The 21,620-nt window shown below is 33.8% G+C and overlaps 2 protein-coding genes across 3 annotated transcripts; both read right to left on the bottom strand.

Annotated features, from left to right (window-relative positions):
- Nucleotides 1–510: 510 nt before the first annotated feature.
- LOC150035862 (uncharacterized) lies at nucleotides 511–1,005 on the bottom strand. The gene has a single exon (XM_090313489.1). The coding sequence runs from the start codon at nucleotides 1,003–1,005 to the stop codon at nucleotides 511–513; it is 495 nt and encodes a 164-aa protein (XP_090169615.1).
- Nucleotides 1,006–19,024: 18,019 nt separating this feature from the next.
- On the bottom strand, nucleotides 19,025–21,349 carry LOC120078032 (basic helix-loop-helix (bHLH) DNA-binding superfamily protein). Of its 2 annotated transcripts, none has more exons than XM_039032213.2 (2): nucleotides 21,045–21,349; nucleotides 19,025–20,855 (listed from the first exon to the last, which is right to left on the bottom strand). In XM_039032213.2, exon 2 carries the CDS (start codon nucleotides 20,784–20,786, stop codon nucleotides 19,281–19,283), a length of 1,506 nt encoding a protein of 501 aa, XP_038888141.2. In that variant the 5' UTR covers nucleotides 20,787–20,855; nucleotides 21,045–21,349; the 3' UTR covers nucleotides 19,025–19,280. The 2 variants fall into 2 exon arrangements, with proteins under 2 accessions (XP_038888141.2, XP_038888142.2); XM_039032214.2 differs by having other exon boundaries at nucleotides 19,025–20,834; nucleotides 21,045–21,303.
- Between the last annotated feature and the right edge of the window lie 271 nt (nucleotides 21,350–21,620).

Raw genomic sequence — 21,620 nt, forward strand, 5'->3', positions numbered from 1 at the left:
AAAGTTAAAACATAACATTTACTCTATTTTTTCAGAAAATTGAGATATTCAACCTGAATGTCCATAACTGCCACACTCTTTGCATTTGATGTACTTTTCTTTTCGAGGTATGAAAGTACCTGACTTGTTAGTTTTCTTCTTGCTATTATGAGGTATGAATTGTTTAGGGGGATGCGAACCACCAGATTTGTAGTTGTTATAAGTGGCAGACCTCTTATCGAACCTTTTGAGAACACAGTTAAACTGATTTGAAAAGTAACAATGTAGATCCAGTAAGGGAAACATTTCTCTCTATCAGGATCAACAAGGTCCTCTTTAACTAAGGATTGAAGAGCAATGCCTTTATTCTTCTTCTCAGTCTTTCTATCTTGAGACATCTCCAATGTAAGCAAGAAGCTAAATAGTTCATCTACTTTCAACTTTGTTATGTCTTGAGCTTCCTCAATGGTAGTAAATTTCATATCAAATCTCTTAGGTAGTGACCTAAGCACCTTTCAGACGAGTTTTTCTTCAAAAAAAAATCCCAATAGCAAATGAGTCATTTGCAATATCTAACAGCCGAACATTCAACTCAGCAATGGATTCTTCATCATGCATTTTAAGTCTTTCAAACTTCGATGTCAACAACTGCTGCCTTGGCATCTTGGCTTTAAAAGCTCCTTCATGAGCAATTGATAAGATGTTCCATACCTCCTTAGTAGAGACACAAGTATTAATTAGCCTAAATATATTGTGGTCTACACCATTAAACATAGTGTTCAAGGCATGATAATTCTCCAATGAAGCTTCATCTTTTTCAGTAAACCATTGGGACTCTGGCTTCAAGATTTTTTTTCCATCGTCAGACTTGGAGCTAGGATGAGACCAACCACTTAGAACAGTCTTCCAAGATACATTGTCAATTGACTTCAAAAAGGTAGTAATTCGAGCTTTCCAATATGAAAAGTTTATTCCATCAAAGATCGAAGGACGAGTGGTAGAGCCACATTCTTTGATACCATCCATGATTGAAACACCTGAGCGAAAGGTGACCCGCCCTGATACAAAATAAAAAGTGATAGGATGACTCATCACTCGATATACGAATGTTAAATGAAAAGCACTGACAACCACTGAAATAACAAAAATACTAACAAGTAAACAAGTAGAGACACATAAAAGTTGTTAACCTAATTTGGTGATGAACCACTTTTGTCTGGGGGCAGTGTGCCTAAAACAGATAATCCACTAATATTAAAGGGTTAAGTCGTTTACAATGCAGTACATATCTGTAATGTACGACCATTACAAATGACTCATGTAGAGCTCAACTCTCTGATCACCTAGGCTCCCCCTAACTTTGACAATATTAGTGTTGATCACCTCTGCATCCGATGATGAGAGAGACTTCTCTGAAAATATTCTCTTTCCTCCAATCAGCAAACTCCCTTCACTGATAAATCTTAGGATCCCCCTAAGATGGAGACCTCTGAAGCTAAATCTGAGGTTCCCCCTAAGATTGAGAATCCCTTCTTTGGCAGAAATGGCTTAGGCTTGCCTTAAGACGGTGATTTACTTCAAAGTGTTGTACTTCAACGGATGAAGGACTTGCACAGCTAAATGGTAAGCAACAAGCAATAACATAACGATGCACAATAATGCCATAGAGCAGAAAGCATTTTACTTTAGGGTTGTTAAAATTCCTCACGGGGTCAGGACCCCATAGGGCTCTGCCTCGATCGGGATGGGCAATCCCCGGTTTGCCAAGGATAGGGTCAAATTGAAGATGATAAGGGTATCCTTGCCTCATCCCCATCCTCAACCCCGTCCCGATTACTTTTTAAATATATTTATATATAAATAAATAAACATAAATATATTCGGTATTTAACTTTTAATATTTAGCCTAATTTTTAATTTAGTCCAATCTAAGCCCAACTAAAGCCCAAGTCCAAACCAAATAGAATTTTAGGAAAAATTTTTTTTTAGAAAAATCCCCATAGGGAAAGAAAAAGGGAAAACAGGGAATGGGTCCCTATGGGGACCTATTTTCCCGATGGGGAATCCCTACATCTGTCCGCCTTCAAATGGCGGGGATGGGGGTAAAATCTCCCTAATCGGGACAGGACAGGGAACCCTCCCCCGCCCCACCTCGGCCCCGTTGCTAATCCTATCTTGCTTGATTAACAAAAGCGAAAACTCTAAAGATCAACATAATTCTCCTTTAATAGTCGAATCCAAAAAAGGAAACAAATCCCCATTTTGAAAAGAAAGGCCCCACTTCAATAAAGAAAAATATCAGACAAAATGTTACACCCAAATATTTTTAGATAAGGAAAATATTTTGCAGAAAGATACTCTGATGTCACAAATAGATGTTAAGACTTTATTTAAGACATCGGCATAACGTGGGACTACATGCTCGTGTATGGATCTAGGGATTTATTCCTTACTAGATACACGGATTCTGACTTTCAGACTGATAGGGACTCTCGCAAGTCCACTTCAAGGTCAGTTTTTACTCTTAACGGGGGAGCTGTAGTATGGCGAAGCACTAAGTAAGGATGCATCACCAACTCCACGATGGAGGCCGAGTACATAGCAACTTGCGAAGCTGTTAAGGAGGTCGTCTGGCTCCAGATGTGCTGACAGAGCTGGAAGTTGTTCCAGATATATCTAGGCTCATCACCCTCTATTGTGACAATAGTGGTGTTGTGGCGAACTCCAAAGAGCCCCGTAGTCACAGGCGCGACAAATATATAGAGCAGAAGTATCACCTGATCCACAAGATAGTGCATCAAAAGGACGTGATCATCACGAAGATTGCTTCGAAGCACAACGTTGCTGACCCTACGAAGGCTCTCATGGCTATAGTTTTTTAGAGTCACCTTAAGAGCATGGGTCTACGGGACCAACCGCGGCTGAACTAGGGCAAGTGGGAGATTTTATTATACTGGGCCTTAGTGCCCTAGTTTTTGTACACCCCACTCGCTTTAGGAAAAGTGGGAGATTATTGGGGATGATGCTCTAAAGTCTCGTATCCTATAGTTTGTAAATATAGTTTGTACAAACGTTTGGGATAATATACGATATTTTCTTCACTACTTGACTTTGCACATTGGATGTTTTATTTGCTTTACCACAAACCAATAAACTAAAATCCCTGGTTGTTATTATGTAACTTAAACATGTATGTGGTGACATACAAGTGGATCATGTCTTAAATGATAACCAAAATGGTCTATAGTATATGGATAAAGAAGGGAAACCTTATCCTGGTAATGCTACGGATGTGGCCTGCTTTATGGAATGGTTACAAGTGTTGTGACTTGCCATAGATGATCTGATCCTGGTCATTCGTATGGGGACATGCAAGCGAGGGTGTCCTAGACAAAGAGTTTGTATAAGACCTGACCACGAAGTGTTAACTTCTCGTTATATAATGTCGTTCTTGATAGAGATTTCACTTCACTAGAATGACCATAGGTAATACGACCTCAATCCTGATTGAGTTAGAAACTCCTGCCATTGAGGTCGGTCCTTTGATTTGCATGGGTGCGAGTTGCCAGTTCGCCGACTCAAACCTACCACTTTGGAGATTCGTCTGATTTGGGAGCTGGGAACTCAGCTACACAAGATGGAATTCACTCCTTCCCCGAAGTAGGAGTAAATAGATAGATTGCTCCATTAAGGGATGATCCCGGGGCTTGAACGATGTGGCACCACACACCTTCTTATGGCCGAGAGGTGTTCACACATAGTAGGACTATGTTGTATTGTTCATTAGAGGGATCAATGGTACTTAAGGAGTAAGATGTAACTATAGGGGCAAAACGGTAAATTGGCCCATCTGTACTTATGAGCATCTATGAAGATTATCGTACTGATGATTGGTTATATCCAATGGACACAGAAATATATCTGTGGTAAGGAGAGTTCATCTGTCGGTATTTAATGGAATTCCTGGCAGTTAACGGATGGTGGATCTCGTAGCTAAAGAGTTTAGTCAACTATTCACGCACCGTTGGAGCTTCGAGCCATAGGTTCATAAGGTCCTCTTGGTAGTTTGGATTCAAGATGAGAGTCAGTTTTTAAGTCAGTTTGTAATGTTCAAATTGACAAGAGGGAGTTTGATATAATTGAACTAGTTAATTACATATGATATGATTGACTATATGTATGAGCTACATTAATTGGAGGAACTTAGATATAAATATAATTTATATCTAGTGAAAGAAAAAACACTATGGTTGATATATGATATTAAACTATAGGTAAAAAATATAATATGATTATATTTAATAATTTTTAATTGGATAATTATGAGATAACCGACCACCATTTTCTATGTAACCGTGCGTTAGTGGAAAGTTCCATTCGGTTTTCGTAACTGAAGAATAAAATGAAAATTGGTTTCATTTTGCAAGGAACGTGCTTATTTTGCTCAACGAAGTGTTTTGCCCATCGCTTAGTGAATTGAGTGCCTATACGATAGCAGCTCGCTTTTACTAAACGATCACTTACACGTGCGTGCATCTACTAGACGATCACTTATCTTTTCCTAAACGATCGCTTAGTACCGAGCTTTTACTAAACAATCGTATAGACGATCGCTTAACTTTTCCTACACGATCGTATACCTCACCTAAACGATTAAGCATCTTGTCTATATGATAGACACCGCCTTCTCCCACTTGCTTGATCGTAGCGATTTCTTTTCCTCTTCCCCTCTACCAAATCTGAATAGAGCCCACTCTTTGGATTCTACACTGAGAATACTAAGGGTTCCAAGTGGTGGTGTCGTCCCCTTCTTCATCTGTTCGTGTGGAGTCCGTTCGTGGTAGACGATCGGGTGTTGATGAACGATAGCTTGCTGTTCCAGCGAGAGCGAAAGCGTTTGTTCGTGGAGAGAGCGAGATTTCAAGTGAAGAGAGTCTTCAACTAGTAAGTTTACTCGTTCTTTTATTTATTTATCTCTAAGCATGCCGGTAATTTACTCATTTAATGTATATCTGTATGTGTGAATGTAAATGTGGTAATTTTATTACGATGCTTTTCGAAAGATCCGCTTCCGCTTAGAGGTACTCTTGTATAAGAGTTCCTTCATCATAGACAACAGTGAAGAAAATATCTCATATTATTACATCATAAGCGTTTGTTAAATACAGGTGTTTACAAACTACAGAACCCAACGAGAGTTTAGGGTATCAACCCCAACAACAACTTCTCTGATAAAATGAAATTTTATATTGATATGTTTAGACCGTTCATGATGAGATGAATTCTTCACAAGATGAATAACACTCTGGCTATCACAACGGACGATAGGAATAAACTCCTGTAACAAAAACTCACCAACTATTTTTTTTCAACCACATCGTCTCTTTAACAACTTCACCCACTAAAAGTATACTCTGACTCGATAGTAGACAAAGCAACAAATAACTGTAGAGCAACTTTTAAACTAACCACATTACTATGCAATGGAAAAATGTGGTATGATAATGACCTTCTTTTGTCAAGGTCTACAGCATAATCTATATCTGTAAAACCCTCCACCAGTGTTAATTTATCACAATCCCTACTAAAGCACAGTGATATGTTTGCACTACCTTTCAAATATTAAAGCACCCATTTAATTGCATTCCAATGTTCCTTTCCAAGATTTGACATAAACGTACTTATCATACTCATAACATAACCCAGTCAGGCCTAGTACAAATCATCAAATACATAATACTTCCTACAACGTTACAATAGGGAATATTAGACATCTCTAACCTTTCTTATTCAATAACAGGACAATGAGACGAAAAAAGTCTAAAATGAGATGCTAAGGATGTCGAAACTACCCTGTAACCAGACATATTATATTTCTCAAGCAGTTTATACACACAAATCTTTCATGCCTAAGATATTTTTCAATTCACCTAAATCTTTCATCTCAAACTTACTACTTAATTGTCTCTTGAGTATAAAGATTTCAGCATAATCCTTAGACACCAGGATCATATCATCTACATACAACAGTAGAAAAATATCTCTACCTTTTTTAGATAGTTCCAGTACACAAAGACATCATTTGAGTTCCTATGAGACCTCTACTTCAAGATAAAAGTATCAAACCTAATATACCACTATCTTGCCGATTTCTTCAGTCCATAAATGGACTTGTGAAGACGACAAACCATGTCTTCCTTTTTCTTCACCTCATAGCCTGTACGTTGAGCTATGTAGATCATCTCCTCCAATTCTTCACGAAGGAATATTGTGGTGACATCCACCTGTGCAAGACACATATCAAAGTCAACAGTAATAGATAAAATTAAACGAATGGACGAACACTTCACCATGAGAGAGAAAATTTCATGAATGTCAACTCCCTTCTTCTATGTGTAGCCTCTGGCCACTAGCGTAGCCTTATACCTAGTCTTACTGTCACCTCTTTTACCTGGCTTAATTTTGTAAATCCACTTTGACTGAATGAGATCCTGATTAGGAAGCTTTGGAACCAATGACCATGTCTGATTCTTCTGCAAGAAGAACAACTCTGCTTTCATAGCATCCTTCCATTGTTCTTTCAAATCAAATGCAATTGCCTTTTTAATACTGCTAACTGCACAAGTAAGAGCATACACAACTAAATCAGCATAACCATACCTCGTAGGAGCCTGTTTCACCCTCGGAGGCCTTTCACTGATAGTTCTGTAGGTCATTGCTACTTGAACTTTCTTCACTGAAAGCTCCCTCATCAATCAAAGTCCTCTGCTGTTGAGGTTGTCCACCATCAGAACTAGACTGCTGTGAAGATTCTATTTATGAAACCAGTGGTGACTGATTACTAGATTTACCTGAACTAATCGATGGTTGTACTTTAGAATTAATTCTGACCTCTACCTCAACCCGATCAACTGTCTGATGTTTTTATTGCTCTTTGACATAAAATGACATCTCTATTTTACTAAAAGTCACATCTCTATTAAAGATACATTTATTTCTACTGTCTTTTATGTACCAAAGTTTTTATCCTTTAACACCATGAGAATAGCCAATAAACATACATTTCAGCGTCCTTTTATTCAGCTTCCCTTCCTTAACATGAACATAAGATGAACATCCAAATACTCTGAGTGTTAGAGTTATGAACATGCAAGCGAAAGAAATTAGGTTCGAAAGAACTCTAATTTCATTCATTTAAGGATTAAACATGCTAGTTCAAAGTTGTAAAAATTGAGTACTTTGAGGAAACCTTGATGTAGCTCGAAATTGGAGCTGTCCATTGGTTTTTTTATCACGAACACTTCGTGGACCACTGCTAGAGTCATCCCAGCTATTCTCCGACCTTAGAATGGATTATGGGATTCAAATTTTTGATTAATTTTGAAGGAAAAGGTTAAGTTTGAGAGAGTTGGATTTTAAATTTTGAGAGAAAAAATTAGCTTCAAAAGCTTAAAAATTCAACCCATTCTCAGCAATTTTTTCTTCTATTTAAAGAAAAATTCATGCAACATTAATTTCATCTCCAATTGATAGCAAATTGAACATGAATTGAGTGAGATTTGAGGTGTTTCAAAGTGGGAAAATTGGAAAACTCCACTAACCCTTGAATATACAAAACTCAAAATTTGAATTAATTCAAATTTCCAATAATTAATTCTAATTAAATAAAAGTAATTTTAAATCAATTTTAAATAAAATTAATTCTAATGATTGATTTTAAATAATTAATTAATAATAATTTAATATCAAATATTATATTATAAAATTAATTTTAATTAATTAATTAAATAATTTAATTAATAATATATCAAATATTAAATTAATTTATCACATTAATCCCGATCATGAATCCCTATTCACGTGTACAATATTTAAATCATATTTAAATATTTCCAGCTTTCCATATTGTTTAATTCATAATTACACAATAAATCGTTAAGTATATCCAATATAATTAAAATTTACTCTCTAATATGAATTTGAACAATTAAAATGTTCTTGTCACGTTGTTCTAAGGTTTAGTCCGATAAGAGCTAGCAGGAGGTCTACAAATCATGAGCTCCAACAATCCGAGATTAACCGGCTAAACTCTCTAACCTAGTTAACCAACATTCCTTAACTACCAAGACACTCTACTATAGCCTAGTAGCTACACCCTCCTTACTATAGATATATTTCTGTCCACTTCATATAACCAGGATCAATAATCAATCCTTCACAGGCTATTCATAATTACAGCTAGGTCGAAATTACCATTTTACCCCTGTAATTACATCTTATTCCTTAAGTCCCACTTATCCTCTGATGAACAATCGGTTTGTGATCCAACCATCAAACCAAGTCCTTCTCGGGCCAAGGAAAGGGTGTGGTCCCTTCTTCAAGACCCAAAGTCAGCATTTAAGAGAACAACCTATCTACTATCTCTAGAATCGGGTAGAAGTGAATTCCATTTTGGAGGACTATGTTCCCAGCTATCTACCCAAACTTATCCCTAAAATCGGAGACTTATTGAGTCGAAGAACTCTTGCCATTCTCAGGATAATCCCAAATAAACAGGAGTTCATAGTTAGCTTAGGATTCAGATCGAGCTACCTAGGTCATCGTATTGAAATAATCAATCTTAACAGTAAACGACGTTATAAAGCAAAAGTGACTATTTCGTGGTCTGGTCTTATATAAACTCACTGTATAAGATACCCCCACTCGCATGTCTCCATATGAACAATTTAGGATCACATTGTTTGTATCAAATACAAAGTGAGTCGTATCCATAGTATTTCCAAGATAAGGTACCCAACCTTATCCCTATATTATAGATTGTTTTGGCTATTTACTTGAACTTGATCCACTTTTATGTCTCCACATATAGTTCATGTATTCATGTTATAGCTAGGATTCTTAGTTTATTGAATTTGGGGTTTTTAAATGCAATTCATATATTCAATAACATCTTTACTAAATAAACCTCAACTGTAAAATAGAATTCATTTATTGTTTACAAACCACGAGTTTTATGACATAAAATCCAACACTGAGATTATCCAAACTTGGAGCTTTTTTTGTCCATATCTCTTGAGGAGTCTTTAAGCCTAAGGTAGAAGACGTACTCCTATTAATGAGATAACATTATGTTTTGGCAACTTCTTCCCAAATCTTGAAGGGTAATGAAGCATTTATCAAGAGACATCTTGTACACTCCATCATTGTTCTATTAAACCTCTCAGCTAAACCATTTTGTTGTGGTGTGTACGTAACAGTAAGATGCATTGTAATTCCCTTAAATTTATAAAACTTATCAAATTTGTGATTCATAAACTCTAAACAGTTATCTGTCCTCAGATACTTTACCTTCTTGTCTGTTTGGTTCTCTGTTGGAGTATATGTCCTAAAGCCTCGTAGTTTTATATTAGTTGAATCAATGGTTTAATTTTATATCACTTGTGCAATATTAACCTAAAATCCAAGGTTATCTGATGTAACTTAAATAAGTATGTAAAAACATATAGGTGGATCATGTTTAAGTGATAACCTAAATGGTCTGTAGTATATAGATAAGGTAGGGTGCCTTATCCTAGTAACACTATTGATATGGCCCGCTTTGTAGTTGTTACAATTGTTGTAAAGTACTACAAATGATCTGATCCTGATCATTCTTGTGGAGACATGTGAGGGAGAGTATCTTATACAAAATTGTTGTATAAAGAACGGACCATAAAACGTTAAGTCTCTATAACATTGTTTCTAGAAGAGACTTACATTTCACCAAGATGACCATAGGTGACTTGGCCTTAATCCTGAATGAGTTGTGAACTCCTTCCTATGAGGGCGGTTCTTTGATTTGTATAGGTGAGAATTGCCAGATTCGCCAACTCAATAAGCTTACCGTTTTGGGGATTTGTTTGATTGGGGAGTTGGGAACATAGCTACACAAGAAGAATTTCACTCCTTCCCTATAATTAGAAGAAGATAAATTACTTCCTTAAGGACTGATTCTGGGACTTGAACAATGAGGTGCCTCTCCTTTTCCTGGTCCAAGAGGGGTTTGGTCATAGTTGGACTATGACTAATTATTCATTAGAGGGATCAATGGTACTTAAGAAGTTAGATGTAACTACAGGGGTAAAATAGTAATTTGACCAAGTTGTACTTACAAGAAATTTGAAAAGGTTGATGCGCTATTGATTGATTATATTCAATGGATACAGAAATATATCTATAGTGCGAAGAGTTCAGCTATCGATCTTTAGTGGAGTGACTGACAGTTAATGAATGTTGATTAATTTGATTAAAAGAGTTTAATCAATTAATTTCGTATCATTGGAGCTTCAATCTATAGGTTTAAAAGGTCCCTTCATTAGCTCAATGAGAACTGATGAGAATCAAATTAATTTTGGTGTAATTTAAATTGTTCAAATTAATTAAAGAGAATTAATTGTATAAGATATAATTAAATAATGTATATAAATGCATTATATAATATAATGTATGTTGATACTGTTGAGTTGTATGTCTTAAAACTCGAAGTTTGTAAAGTTAAACATTTTCTATTATCAATGAAGATGTTATTGACATTTATTCAATAAAGTTGATGTTGAATATGTAAATTACACTTATAAAGATTAAATCCAATTAACTAAGATTCATCACTATTATATGAATGCTTAGATCAAGTTCAAGTAAATAGCAAAAACAGTCTGTAGTATATGAATAAGATTGGGTACCTTATTCTGGTAACACTATTGGATGTTGTCTGCTTTGTAGATAGTACAAACGATGTGATCCTGAATCGTTCATGTAGAGACATAAGAAGTGGGGGTGTCCTATAAAATGAGTTTGCGTAAGATCGGACTAAGAAATAAGTCACTCTTACATTATAAACGTTGTTTACTGTTTAAGATTGATTGTTTCAAATAGATGACCTAGATAACTCGACCTTAATTCTGAGCTAACAATGAACTTCTATTTATTCGGGATTATCCTTAGATTTTCATAGGTGAGGGTTGGTTCAACAATGCCAACACAAAAAGCCTCCCATTTCAGGGGTAAGAATGGGTAGATAGCTAGGACATAGGGTAAAAGATGGAATTCACACCTACCCGATTTAAGGATAGTAGAAAGGTTATTCTACAGTGAGAAAAGTGTAGCTATCGAACTTGATGAATTTGATATAGAGAGTTTAGCCAATTAATCTCAAATCGTTGGAACTCACGATCTATATGTTCATAAGGTCCCTCTACTAGCTCGTAAAACATTAACACCTTGGATGAATGAATTGAGTAATTTTGAAATGTTCAAAATTGAATTTAAGATTTTCAATTTAAAATGTTCAAATTGAATTTAGGGTATTTAATTTGAAGTGTTCAAATTTCCAATTAGGGTTTGGATAATTATATTCGATATAATTAACGTTTAATTTTATCAAAATTAAATGAAATTGGGGAGTATATAATATTTAAATATTGATTTAAATATTAATTACATGAATAGGATTCATGTATAAATTAGGTGTTTAATTAATTTAATATTTGATATTAAATTATTATTTAATTAATTATTTAAAATAATCAAATTCAAATTAAGAAATTCAATTTTGGTAATTGAATTTTTTAAAATTTAATTTAATCAAATTAAAATTGAATTTGTTATTAATTGATTTTTTTAGAAATATCATTTAAAATTTGGAAATTGGTTTGGGTAGTGGAATTATCCCATTTGAAGTGGATTAATCCACAATCAGACACCTAAACCATTTCTTAATGCTCTTTGATCTGTCAATGAGCTGAATCTCCTAGTGTTGCATGTATTAATTGCTTAAAAGCTTCATATTTTCAGATTGAAGTTGAGTGATGCATGCTGAAATTCCAGAATTTATGCAGAATTTTTTTTATGCTTATTCCTTTCAAACCCACCTCTAAATCCTCTCAATTCTGAGTCCTACCACTCAAATCTAAGATTAAAAATAGTAGAGAAGACACTCTTGAACACATCTCGTTTACTTATACATGCTTACCAATTTTAGTTTTGGAAAGATAGTGAAAAAACTCTTAGCTTTACCTTTCCGATCCTCACGATTTCTCTCTCTAGTTCTCACAGCATTCTTTCTTAACCTCTCTGTTCTTGGATGAAATCGCAACAACAATTTGATGAAGCTTTATGCGTTGAAGAAGAAAAGAACAAGATGAAGGTAAAAAGGAGAAGAAGATACACAGCAGAATTTTAAAGTGGTTCGGCAAAATAGATGCCGGCATCCATTACGGATATTCAAAAACTCGATGATTTGAAAAGACCGATCAACCCAACCCAATCCATACGATTTGGGTTGGGTTATCAATTCATTTGAATTGGATTGAGTTCAAATAAATGAAAATTTTATGGATTGGGTTGATTCACGGGTTCACCAAATATAACTCAAATCAACTCGAATTTATTATTAATTTTAAAATATATTTTTTTATTAATTATAACACAATTATTTATATATATATATATATATATATATTGATTTTAATTTTATTTAATTTCGATATTTTTTAATAATTAATATCTCAGGAACTCTTAAAAGTAGTTTCCTTGTACTTTATATAAATTTTCATTATATAAATTGAAATTTAATTGTTAATCTTAATTCAATATATGAAAATAATTAAATTAGAATTTTACATATTTACATTTTGCTTTTTTTAGAATAAAATTTTAAATAAATGATCCGGTTAATTCGAATCAATCCAACCCAAATATTTCATGGTTAGGTTAGGTTGATTCATTTTTTCATAAGAATTATTTGGATTGAAAAAATTTACAACTAGAACAATTGAGTTGGGTCTAAAAAATTTTATAATCTGATCCAACCCAACTTATAAACACCCTTGACATTCACTGTGAGGATGTAATTTTATCCATGAATGAAAGAGGAATTTTACAGCAGAATATCAGCCAAGATTTTTCTTTCATGCATTCCTAATTCATTTAAAATGATGTTTATTTATAGGCTAAGTCATGCATCTTAGTTCATATAACTACCTAACTAATTTTATTTCATAAATGAATAATAACTATTTAGGTTATTTTTCTACGAACAAATATAACTCACGTATGTAGTTTTGAACAAATTTCATTCTCTAAACATCATCATAGTTCAATCAGTATAAAATTTATGTTGTCGACCGTAATTAAGGTCAGAAATTCTCCCACCGCATGATATTGTAAAAGAAAAAAAATAAACAAAATTCTATCAATTCATTCAATATATGAATCCATCAACAGTCTTCCAAAATAATTAATTGAAAAAACAAACAAATAAATAATCTCACAACAAGTATAAACAAATTTCCATAAGCTTGCTCATCCAGACAAGGGAGCAAAAGACGGTGGTGGCGGTAGCGGCAGAGAAGATGGTTGGAGGAGAGCGGCACCGACGACATTCATGCCGGCCAACTCACAAGGAACGTTCCCGTTTCCGGGAATATTGGTACAAGGGTTCGGCCCCGACGGCGGCACTGGCGCCCGTTGTAGTGACTGAGAAATTAACTTCGGCCATTGCTGTTCTTTCAATGGTCTCATGCCTTCAGTTTGTGCAGAAAGCAAAAGAATTATGAACCTAATTTGATTTAGAAAGAGGAGTTTTTGTTGACAAAATTTCATTTTTAATCGTTTCAAAATTAACCCGAATCGTCTCTCTTAAGATGGTTATTTTGAGAATGGATATATACATTATATATATGGGTGATTATTTAGAGATTTGTGTGTTTAATTTAAAATTAAAAGTACTAAGAAAAATAGAAGTATTTGATTTGGTAGGATGAATTTGACTGAGACTTTTCATGGGTCTTGTTTTTACTATGAAACATGAGTTTTGACGAAGCCTTTGTTTGAAAGTTGAATGTTGGAATAAAAGGGATTGAAATTGTTAACAGAAAAAACGGTTCAAGATGTTTTGAAAACTTTCTATTTTTTAAACGCATCCCACTCTAAAACTAGAGTTAAAATTCAAAAAAAATAAAAAATAATAAAAAAAAAATTATAATGTGATAAAAAAACTAAATATTTTTCTTTTTTAAAAGCTCATTATGAGAGACGTCCATTATCCCCGTAGGGATTGGGCCCGCACAGATCGTCTCAAATGGAAAAAATTTTCCCCCAGATTCATTATATTTATATCTTAAATTTTATTTTTTAGTAGTCAAAATAATGATATGTTTGACTTTAGCATTAAAATTTAATTATGTATATGAATAATTTATTTGGGTAATTATTTTATTTTACTGAAAATTTAAAGTAATTTCTCTTTAAATTCAAATTGTCCAAGTGGAATTAACCATATAAAAGAATTTAGTTAGAAATTTAACTTTTTAATTAAAATTTTTCCATATTAGTACTTAAGTTAATTTTTTTAAAAAAAATCAAACAAAGAAAATTTCTATACGGGGAATTGCTCCTCGTAACATTTTTTGAAAGGATCAAAAAATGATATAGGAGCGGGAATCCCTACCTGTCCTATGGACATCTCTACTTGTTATATTATAGTGAACGTAATTTTATCACGTAAATTTTATAATAAATAGGGTGTGTGGAGTAGGCTTGTGTTTTAGAAATAAAAATTAATATAAAATAAGTTTATAATTAATTCTACTAAACCAAGTACATAGTAGTAATAAATGTGTAAAGGGTTTGTGAAGGTGCAAAATTTAGAGTTGAATTGGTCTCTATCAGGCAAAGCAAGAAAAAGAAAATACATAGTCAACGTCAAAGGCTTGAAAGAATATGGATTTTCAAGGGCTTGTTATTTTTGCTAATTATTCTCAACCTTAAGTTTCAAGTTTTAATTTAGAAAAAAAAAACGTATTTTACTCTTTCAACTATTGGCTTTATTCTTGTCCTTTTAGTTTCAAAGTCCAATACTTAAAATATATTTCAAACATTTAATTGGTAAAAATTAAATCAATAACCTAATTGAGAATTATACAAATTAAACGTTTTCAATAAAGAACTTAAAAAATTTAATAATAAATATTTTGAAAAGATGGTCTATATTATATATTTATGTTTGTGGATCGTGTAGCCACATAATGTGTTGAAGTAGATTTATAAGAGTTTCATTTTGGTACCATATACACACTCATAAATTAATGGTAATAAAAAAATAAAAATTTATTATGTATATATATAATTTTTCAAATTTAAGTAATATATACTTTTTGAATTATGAGAAATAATATCAAGCAAGTTACTCTCTTTTTCTTCGGCCCTCCATCTTTGATCAAGAATTTTTCAAATATTTAGCAATAATCATGTTAATATGAGATAGAAAAGAAGCAAAATAATAATAATAATAATAATAATAATAATAATAATAATAATAATATACACTTAAAATAATACTGTCATTTAAATAAAGATTTAACCATCTCACATTTATTTTTAAAAAGAGGAGACTTTATTTAGTTGGATGTATGCAGGGAGGAACATACACATGAAGGAAGAAGAAATAAAAAACATATAAGAAGGTAGATGTTATGAAATCGATAAATAAAGATAAGTAGAAAAATGTAAATAGTAGAGAATCGACGTAGAGATTTATGGGATTCACCAAGAGTGTGTTAGTAGATAGAAAGATCGAATTTTTTATTAAAGAGAATAATTCTGATTATATATCAAAAGGCATCTTTAGGATTAGAAAATTTTATTTATATAGCGCACCTTTAGGAATGCAAACAAAGTTTCACATTGGTTAGAGAAGGAAGTGATCATGGATATATAAATGAAGAGAATTATCTTCATTGGTACGAGACCTTTTGAGTGGTACCAAAAGCAAAACCATGAGGGTTTATGCGCAAAGTAGACAATATCATACCATTATAGAAATATGTAGAGGTTTATTGTCCTTATAAATGGTATCAGAGCCTTGGTCTAAATCTAGTTGTGTGGATGTGAAATCCTCAAATTATGAACAAAGAAATTTAATGAGTCTAGTTCATACTCTGTCTAGGCAATCTTGTAGTTTCCCATATCTTGATAAGAGGAAGTGTAATCCGTGCTCGTGCTCATATGCTCTATTTGGATATTAACCTGAGATGAACGAGATGTGCCTCGAGATAAGGAGCAAGTGATCCAAGCTATGAGGAAAGGGATTTAGAGCAAGTTCTCATGGTAAGGAGTGGATGGATTTGTTCGAGGGAAAGCTCAAAATAAACTTTGTTTAAGGGGAGGATTGTTAGGAGTGCGAGCGAAATCTCACATTGGTTAGAAAAGGGAATGATCATAAGTATATAAATGTGGACAACTATCTCTATTGGTATGATCTTTTGGGTGAAACCAAAAGCAAAGCTATGAGGGTTTATGCTCAAAATGGACAATATCATATTACCGTGGAGATATGTGGAAGTCTATTATCTTTTCAATATTTCTCTAAAATTAACTTAAATTGGATAAATATGATTACAACTTTAGGTCGTTTAAATTTCTACATATCAAATTCAAGGTATTCAAACAATAGATATTACCACAAAAATTCCAATTTAAAGAAATATGGGTTACATCGTATAATCAGTAAGACCTAGCAATGATTTTATCAACAATTTTTTTTAGTTCAACAAACAAGGATGTGGATTTTCAAACTTAATTTTGATCTTTTAAAAAAAAGTTGTGTTGACAATTGAGCATATATGCCACACCACTTTATTAAGCTTTTTTCATGCTTGGTTACCTAATTCACTATGTTATAACCCCATTTACCAAGCATTTGAAATTATCCATCTCCATATCATCACACAACATATTGTCAACTCTAAAACATGCATCTTGTTCAACATTATATTAAATTTTTAATTTCTCTATCTTGTGGAATCCTTAAGCCAATTTTAGAATTTTTTTTATTAAATACATAAGTACAATAAAGAACTAATGAGTCAATAAATCACAAGACATAGTGGCATCAACCCATGGAGGGTGAACTTCAAACCAAATGCTAGAGATGTTTCAACGAATAAACTAATCTTTTTTATTTAGTAACACTGTCCATCAAAGGACTTGATGTATACAAACTATTACCAAACTTAACATAAATTACATGGGTTGCATGTTTTTTTATGCCCCCAAGCCAAAAAAAAATTACTAAAAAAAAAACTAATAAAAAAGAATTTTCAGTTTCAAGCAAGTGATCACAGCCTCTATGGTTCTATACCATCATCATCAAACAAACATCAAGAGCTTTGAGCAGCGGAGACAATGTCGAGAGCGAAGTCGGGGATAGCAGGCGGTGCGTGGACGAAATGAGCCTGACCAGCAACATTCATCGTCTGGAGAGTGCATCGACCGTTGCTTTGGCCGGGAATGTTGGTGCACGGATTGCGACCGGACGGTGGCACCGGTGCACGTTGCAAGACTTGAATAATAGGCAACGCAAAAAGCCGATGAGTATCATGATCTTCCTTCTCCATCCATTTCTCTCCTTTCATAACCCTAGCTGCCTCCATAACTTGTGAAGAAGCTAATAAAATGGTGAAGGATAACAACAACACATTGAAAACAAAGCAATCCCTTTGAGAGATACCCATCTTTTTAATTTCAATACAAATTATACCAACTTTTTCTCTCTTTTTCTTTTTGGTTCTTTTTTTCTCACAAAAAGTAGTTGAAGTTTGTATAAAGAGAAATGAGAATGAGAGGAAGAATTGATAGTTGGGTTGGTATTTATACAAATTGTGGGTATAGATTGACCAATGACTTTTTTTTTTTTAAAAAAAAAAACAAACAGTTATTGATTTGACGGAGTAATGTTGTTTGAAAGTTGAAAACAACATTAGAATGAATCAAACAACACGTAGGTTGGACCATTTACTTAAACTGTTTCACAAACATTCAAAGATTATTCAACTACTAAATAATCAAAAACTTGAGATCAAAGAAATAACAACTCGTAGAATAATCCAAGTCCCCTAGCTAGTCTTCGTTAGTTTACGATGTGACTTTCCTTTTCTTTTTTGGGAAAGCTGCGTAATTAACCCAAAACCCGAGGGTAGGTTAAATATCTTTTTTTTAAAAAAGCCACGTGGTAAACATTTTTTTTAAAAAAATATTTGATTTTTTTTTTTCTATTAAATAAAAAAGATTACATGAGAATTAAGTACAACCTAGACTACATTTAATCGTTGTTTCATACAAAATACGTGCGGTTGGACGTATAATTTGTTTTCAAAATATTTATTTTTGAATTTGACATTTGTCAGAAAAACTTAGAATGTTGTGAGTCGAATACGATTATATTTGTTTCTGATCTCAATATACATCGAAATTAAAATATTCTAATGGCTTTCTGTAGTTTTGGAAATTTATTAAAAGTTATAGGAGTATGTGTTCTCAAACAAAGGGTAAATTTCAAATATGTGTGTGTGTATATATATATATATATATATAATTTAGCCATTTATTTACTTTTTTTTTCCATTTATGGTGAATATGTAGTTTCTGGTTCCATTTTTCTTTTACCCATATTACAATTTGGGATCTTAAATTTCATCTGACTTAAATCTTGAACTTGAAACTTGAATTAGTGTTGCAATTAATGCCTTCACAAAACTAAATTTGAAAATTAACCATAAACCTGCTAATGATATGAAAATAAATGAAAACTTAATCCATTGAAGGTATAAATTCCACCACTATTACAACAATAAAATTTAAATTTATGAAATTAGAAGTTAGGGATAAAATAAACTGACCAAAAATATGGAGAAAAATTGAACTCTTCTCTTATATATATGTAAATGGGGTTGTTGAGAGGCCTCACTCTCTGTATTATATTCATGACTTGCCGAACTCCCTAAGAAGATACTACGAGATGGGACTCTCGTTGTATGTCTTAGATTCTTTCATTTTTTCTTAATGAAAGTGAAACTCAAATGGAGCATGAACTCGGACAATGAATAATGTCAATAGTTCCATTTAAAGGAGTGAAAATTCTTGATCACCTGCTAAATGGGTTCTGGAAATCATTGTCCAGTGCTTAATCAAAGCACAGTGAAGACGCAAAGAAACAAAGAAACCCGAGTATTTAAACATTAGTTCAATTAATAATTGATGTTTTAACTTACATCAATTGCCAAACCAATACAGAACATGATACATTTAGACATTATAAATAAACAGAGGAAGAAGGCAACTTGGCTTTTACAAACTTCACTAATAAGCAATTTCCACATTTTAATACAACAGAGTACATACACTAATCATAGAACTACATGAAAATCAACGTGTTGAGGCTTGGCCCTATATATATATAGAAGTGATACTTTTTACACACGATATCATTTTGACAGGGCAGCCACCAGCTTCTCCTTCAATTGTTCTGCAGCACCACCTTCAGTTCTAATGGAGAATGAATGAATAACTTTTTCGTTGTCAGTGCTGGTCGTAACATTGGATTCTTGAGCTTCAATTTGATGTTCCCTAAATGTTTTGATTACTCTAGAAACAGGGTGCGAGTCCAACGGACAACTCACCCTCACAACAGCATCCTCTTCTCTTGCATGAAAGTCGATCTCTGTGTTTTTCTCCCTGCCACTAGTGATCTGTTTTTCAGTCTCCATAACCTTAATTTTCATTTGGAGATCAGTGATATAGGTAATAGCATCGCCGAGCAAAGAAGCCTTGTCCATCTTAGAGATATTTGGGACAACAGCCCTTAACGCATAGAATCGTTGGTTAAGTTTCTCACGTCTCTGCCGCTCTGCTTCCACATGATTCAATGGTTCTTCTCTCCCATTAGCAGGTTTTCTCCCCCTCTTCCTAGGTTTTCTGTCATCTCCTTGAGGAGACGACTCATCTCTCAGGAACTCCATAGTCGAAAGCCTTGTTTGAGCATTGAAACCCCCCACAGCTTCTTGATTTCCATGTGGAAACATCTTTGCATCATTATCATCGCTTCGACAACCGTTTAAAGAGTTACCAAATATATGATTACCACCTAAACCTTGCAGCTCATAACCTTCTGAAGCAAAATTCGTATCATCTTCTAACTTTGGCGAAAAATTAATACTAAGCGATCGAGGCTTTGTTCCACCTAAACTTAGTTCATGTCCAAAGATCCTCGGGAAGGCCTTCAATTGGGCAGTATTTGATCCCCCAAAAGCAGCTCTAACCAAATCAAGAACAACCTGATCTTCAGGAATTGATTTAACAGATCCAAGTTCAACAACTCCCAACTTTACTGGTACAAACACCAATGTCTGCAAACCAGCCACTTTAGCTAAAAATCCCCTCGATTGGTAATTACGCAAACAATTCGTTACATCCGAAGCCCATATAGACTTACTGGATTTGTACGAGTCCCCAAGACTACTCCCCGAGTCGCACATAAACTTGTAATACTTCGAAGTTAAGTAAAGCATCTCGATATCCGACGCTTCGCCTCTCCTTGCCCCATATCCATCTTCATCAGCTCCTCCAAAAGAGGATTGAAGCATTTGAAGTACTTGTCTCTTCAATTCCTCTTTCTTCCCTCCTTGAACATCCCCACCAGAAATTCCAATCTCAATCTTTGAATTATTACAGTTCCCATCACCCCAAATCAAAGCTAAAGCCCCAGATTTCAAGCTAACAACACGCCAAAAGATTGCATAATTCCAACTTGAACCATCCAAAACTTGGCTTAACCCTTGATTCACACTTGAATCACCAAGAGAAAATTGCAAGGAATCCTGTGGTAAGATATTGGTAGATGCCAAGGAAATCAAGAACTCACAAGCTTCACTACCAACAACTGATTCCACCACAACCCTTTTTTCTTCATTCGCCCAAAATTTTTCACCCATCTTTCAGAAATCAAATCAGCACAACCCCTCCACTAGTTCTAAAATCGCCTTCTCATAGCACGAAAATCACTAAAATACTCAAATCAGCAAAGAAAATTGCAATGGAATTGAATTTGAAGGAAAACCCAATTTCAATAGCTCATCAAACTACAAATAATTCTTCAAATTAAGTATTCAGAGCAAGAAACTGAAGGCGCTGAGGGGACGAAAAGAATCCAAAATCCAAGAAAATACGAAGATAAGAGTTCAAAATCTGACCTGAAATTAAGGAAGGATCTGTAATTTGTGATGATGGGTGGCTTCAATTTCGCCCAAAAATCAGAAGAAAAATAAGGGATTGGATTTTTCTTTTCTTCAGTTGTCTGATCTGGAATCTAGGTTTCTTCCTCGATTTGTTGCTAGCAGCTCGAATACATATCGTTTTTCAGTATTTATTATTTATTAATATCAAACACCAATTAGCTTAGCTTTTTCATGTGATTGTCATAAAAAACACATGTCAGAAAATTAAATTTACAAATTTGTTGTTGTAGAACAAACCCAAACTTTGGGGTATGGTTCGCGAATATCACGTGAATCGAGGGTATTTCAGTTCTACCCTTTGAGCCCTATTGGATCGGGTCTTACCCAACCATTAAGAACGAATAAAAAATGTTAGACAGTAGGGTAAAATACACATTTAATTTTTAAAATTTGAGGTTTATATCTATTTAGTCGTGAGATATTAATATGGACACTACGAGTACCTCAAGTTTGAGAACTGATTTTAAATAGTCCATAAATTAAATTTAGCGGTAGCTAACGAACGAAAAAATGATATGGTAGTGAGAGTTT

This window comes from Benincasa hispida, chromosome 5 (assembly GCF_027475165.1).
Source record: "Benincasa hispida cultivar pf3 chromosome 5, pf3_genome.v1.1, whole genome shotgun sequence".
Lineage (NCBI taxonomy): Eukaryota > Viridiplantae > Streptophyta > Magnoliopsida > Cucurbitales > Cucurbitaceae > Benincasa > Benincasa hispida.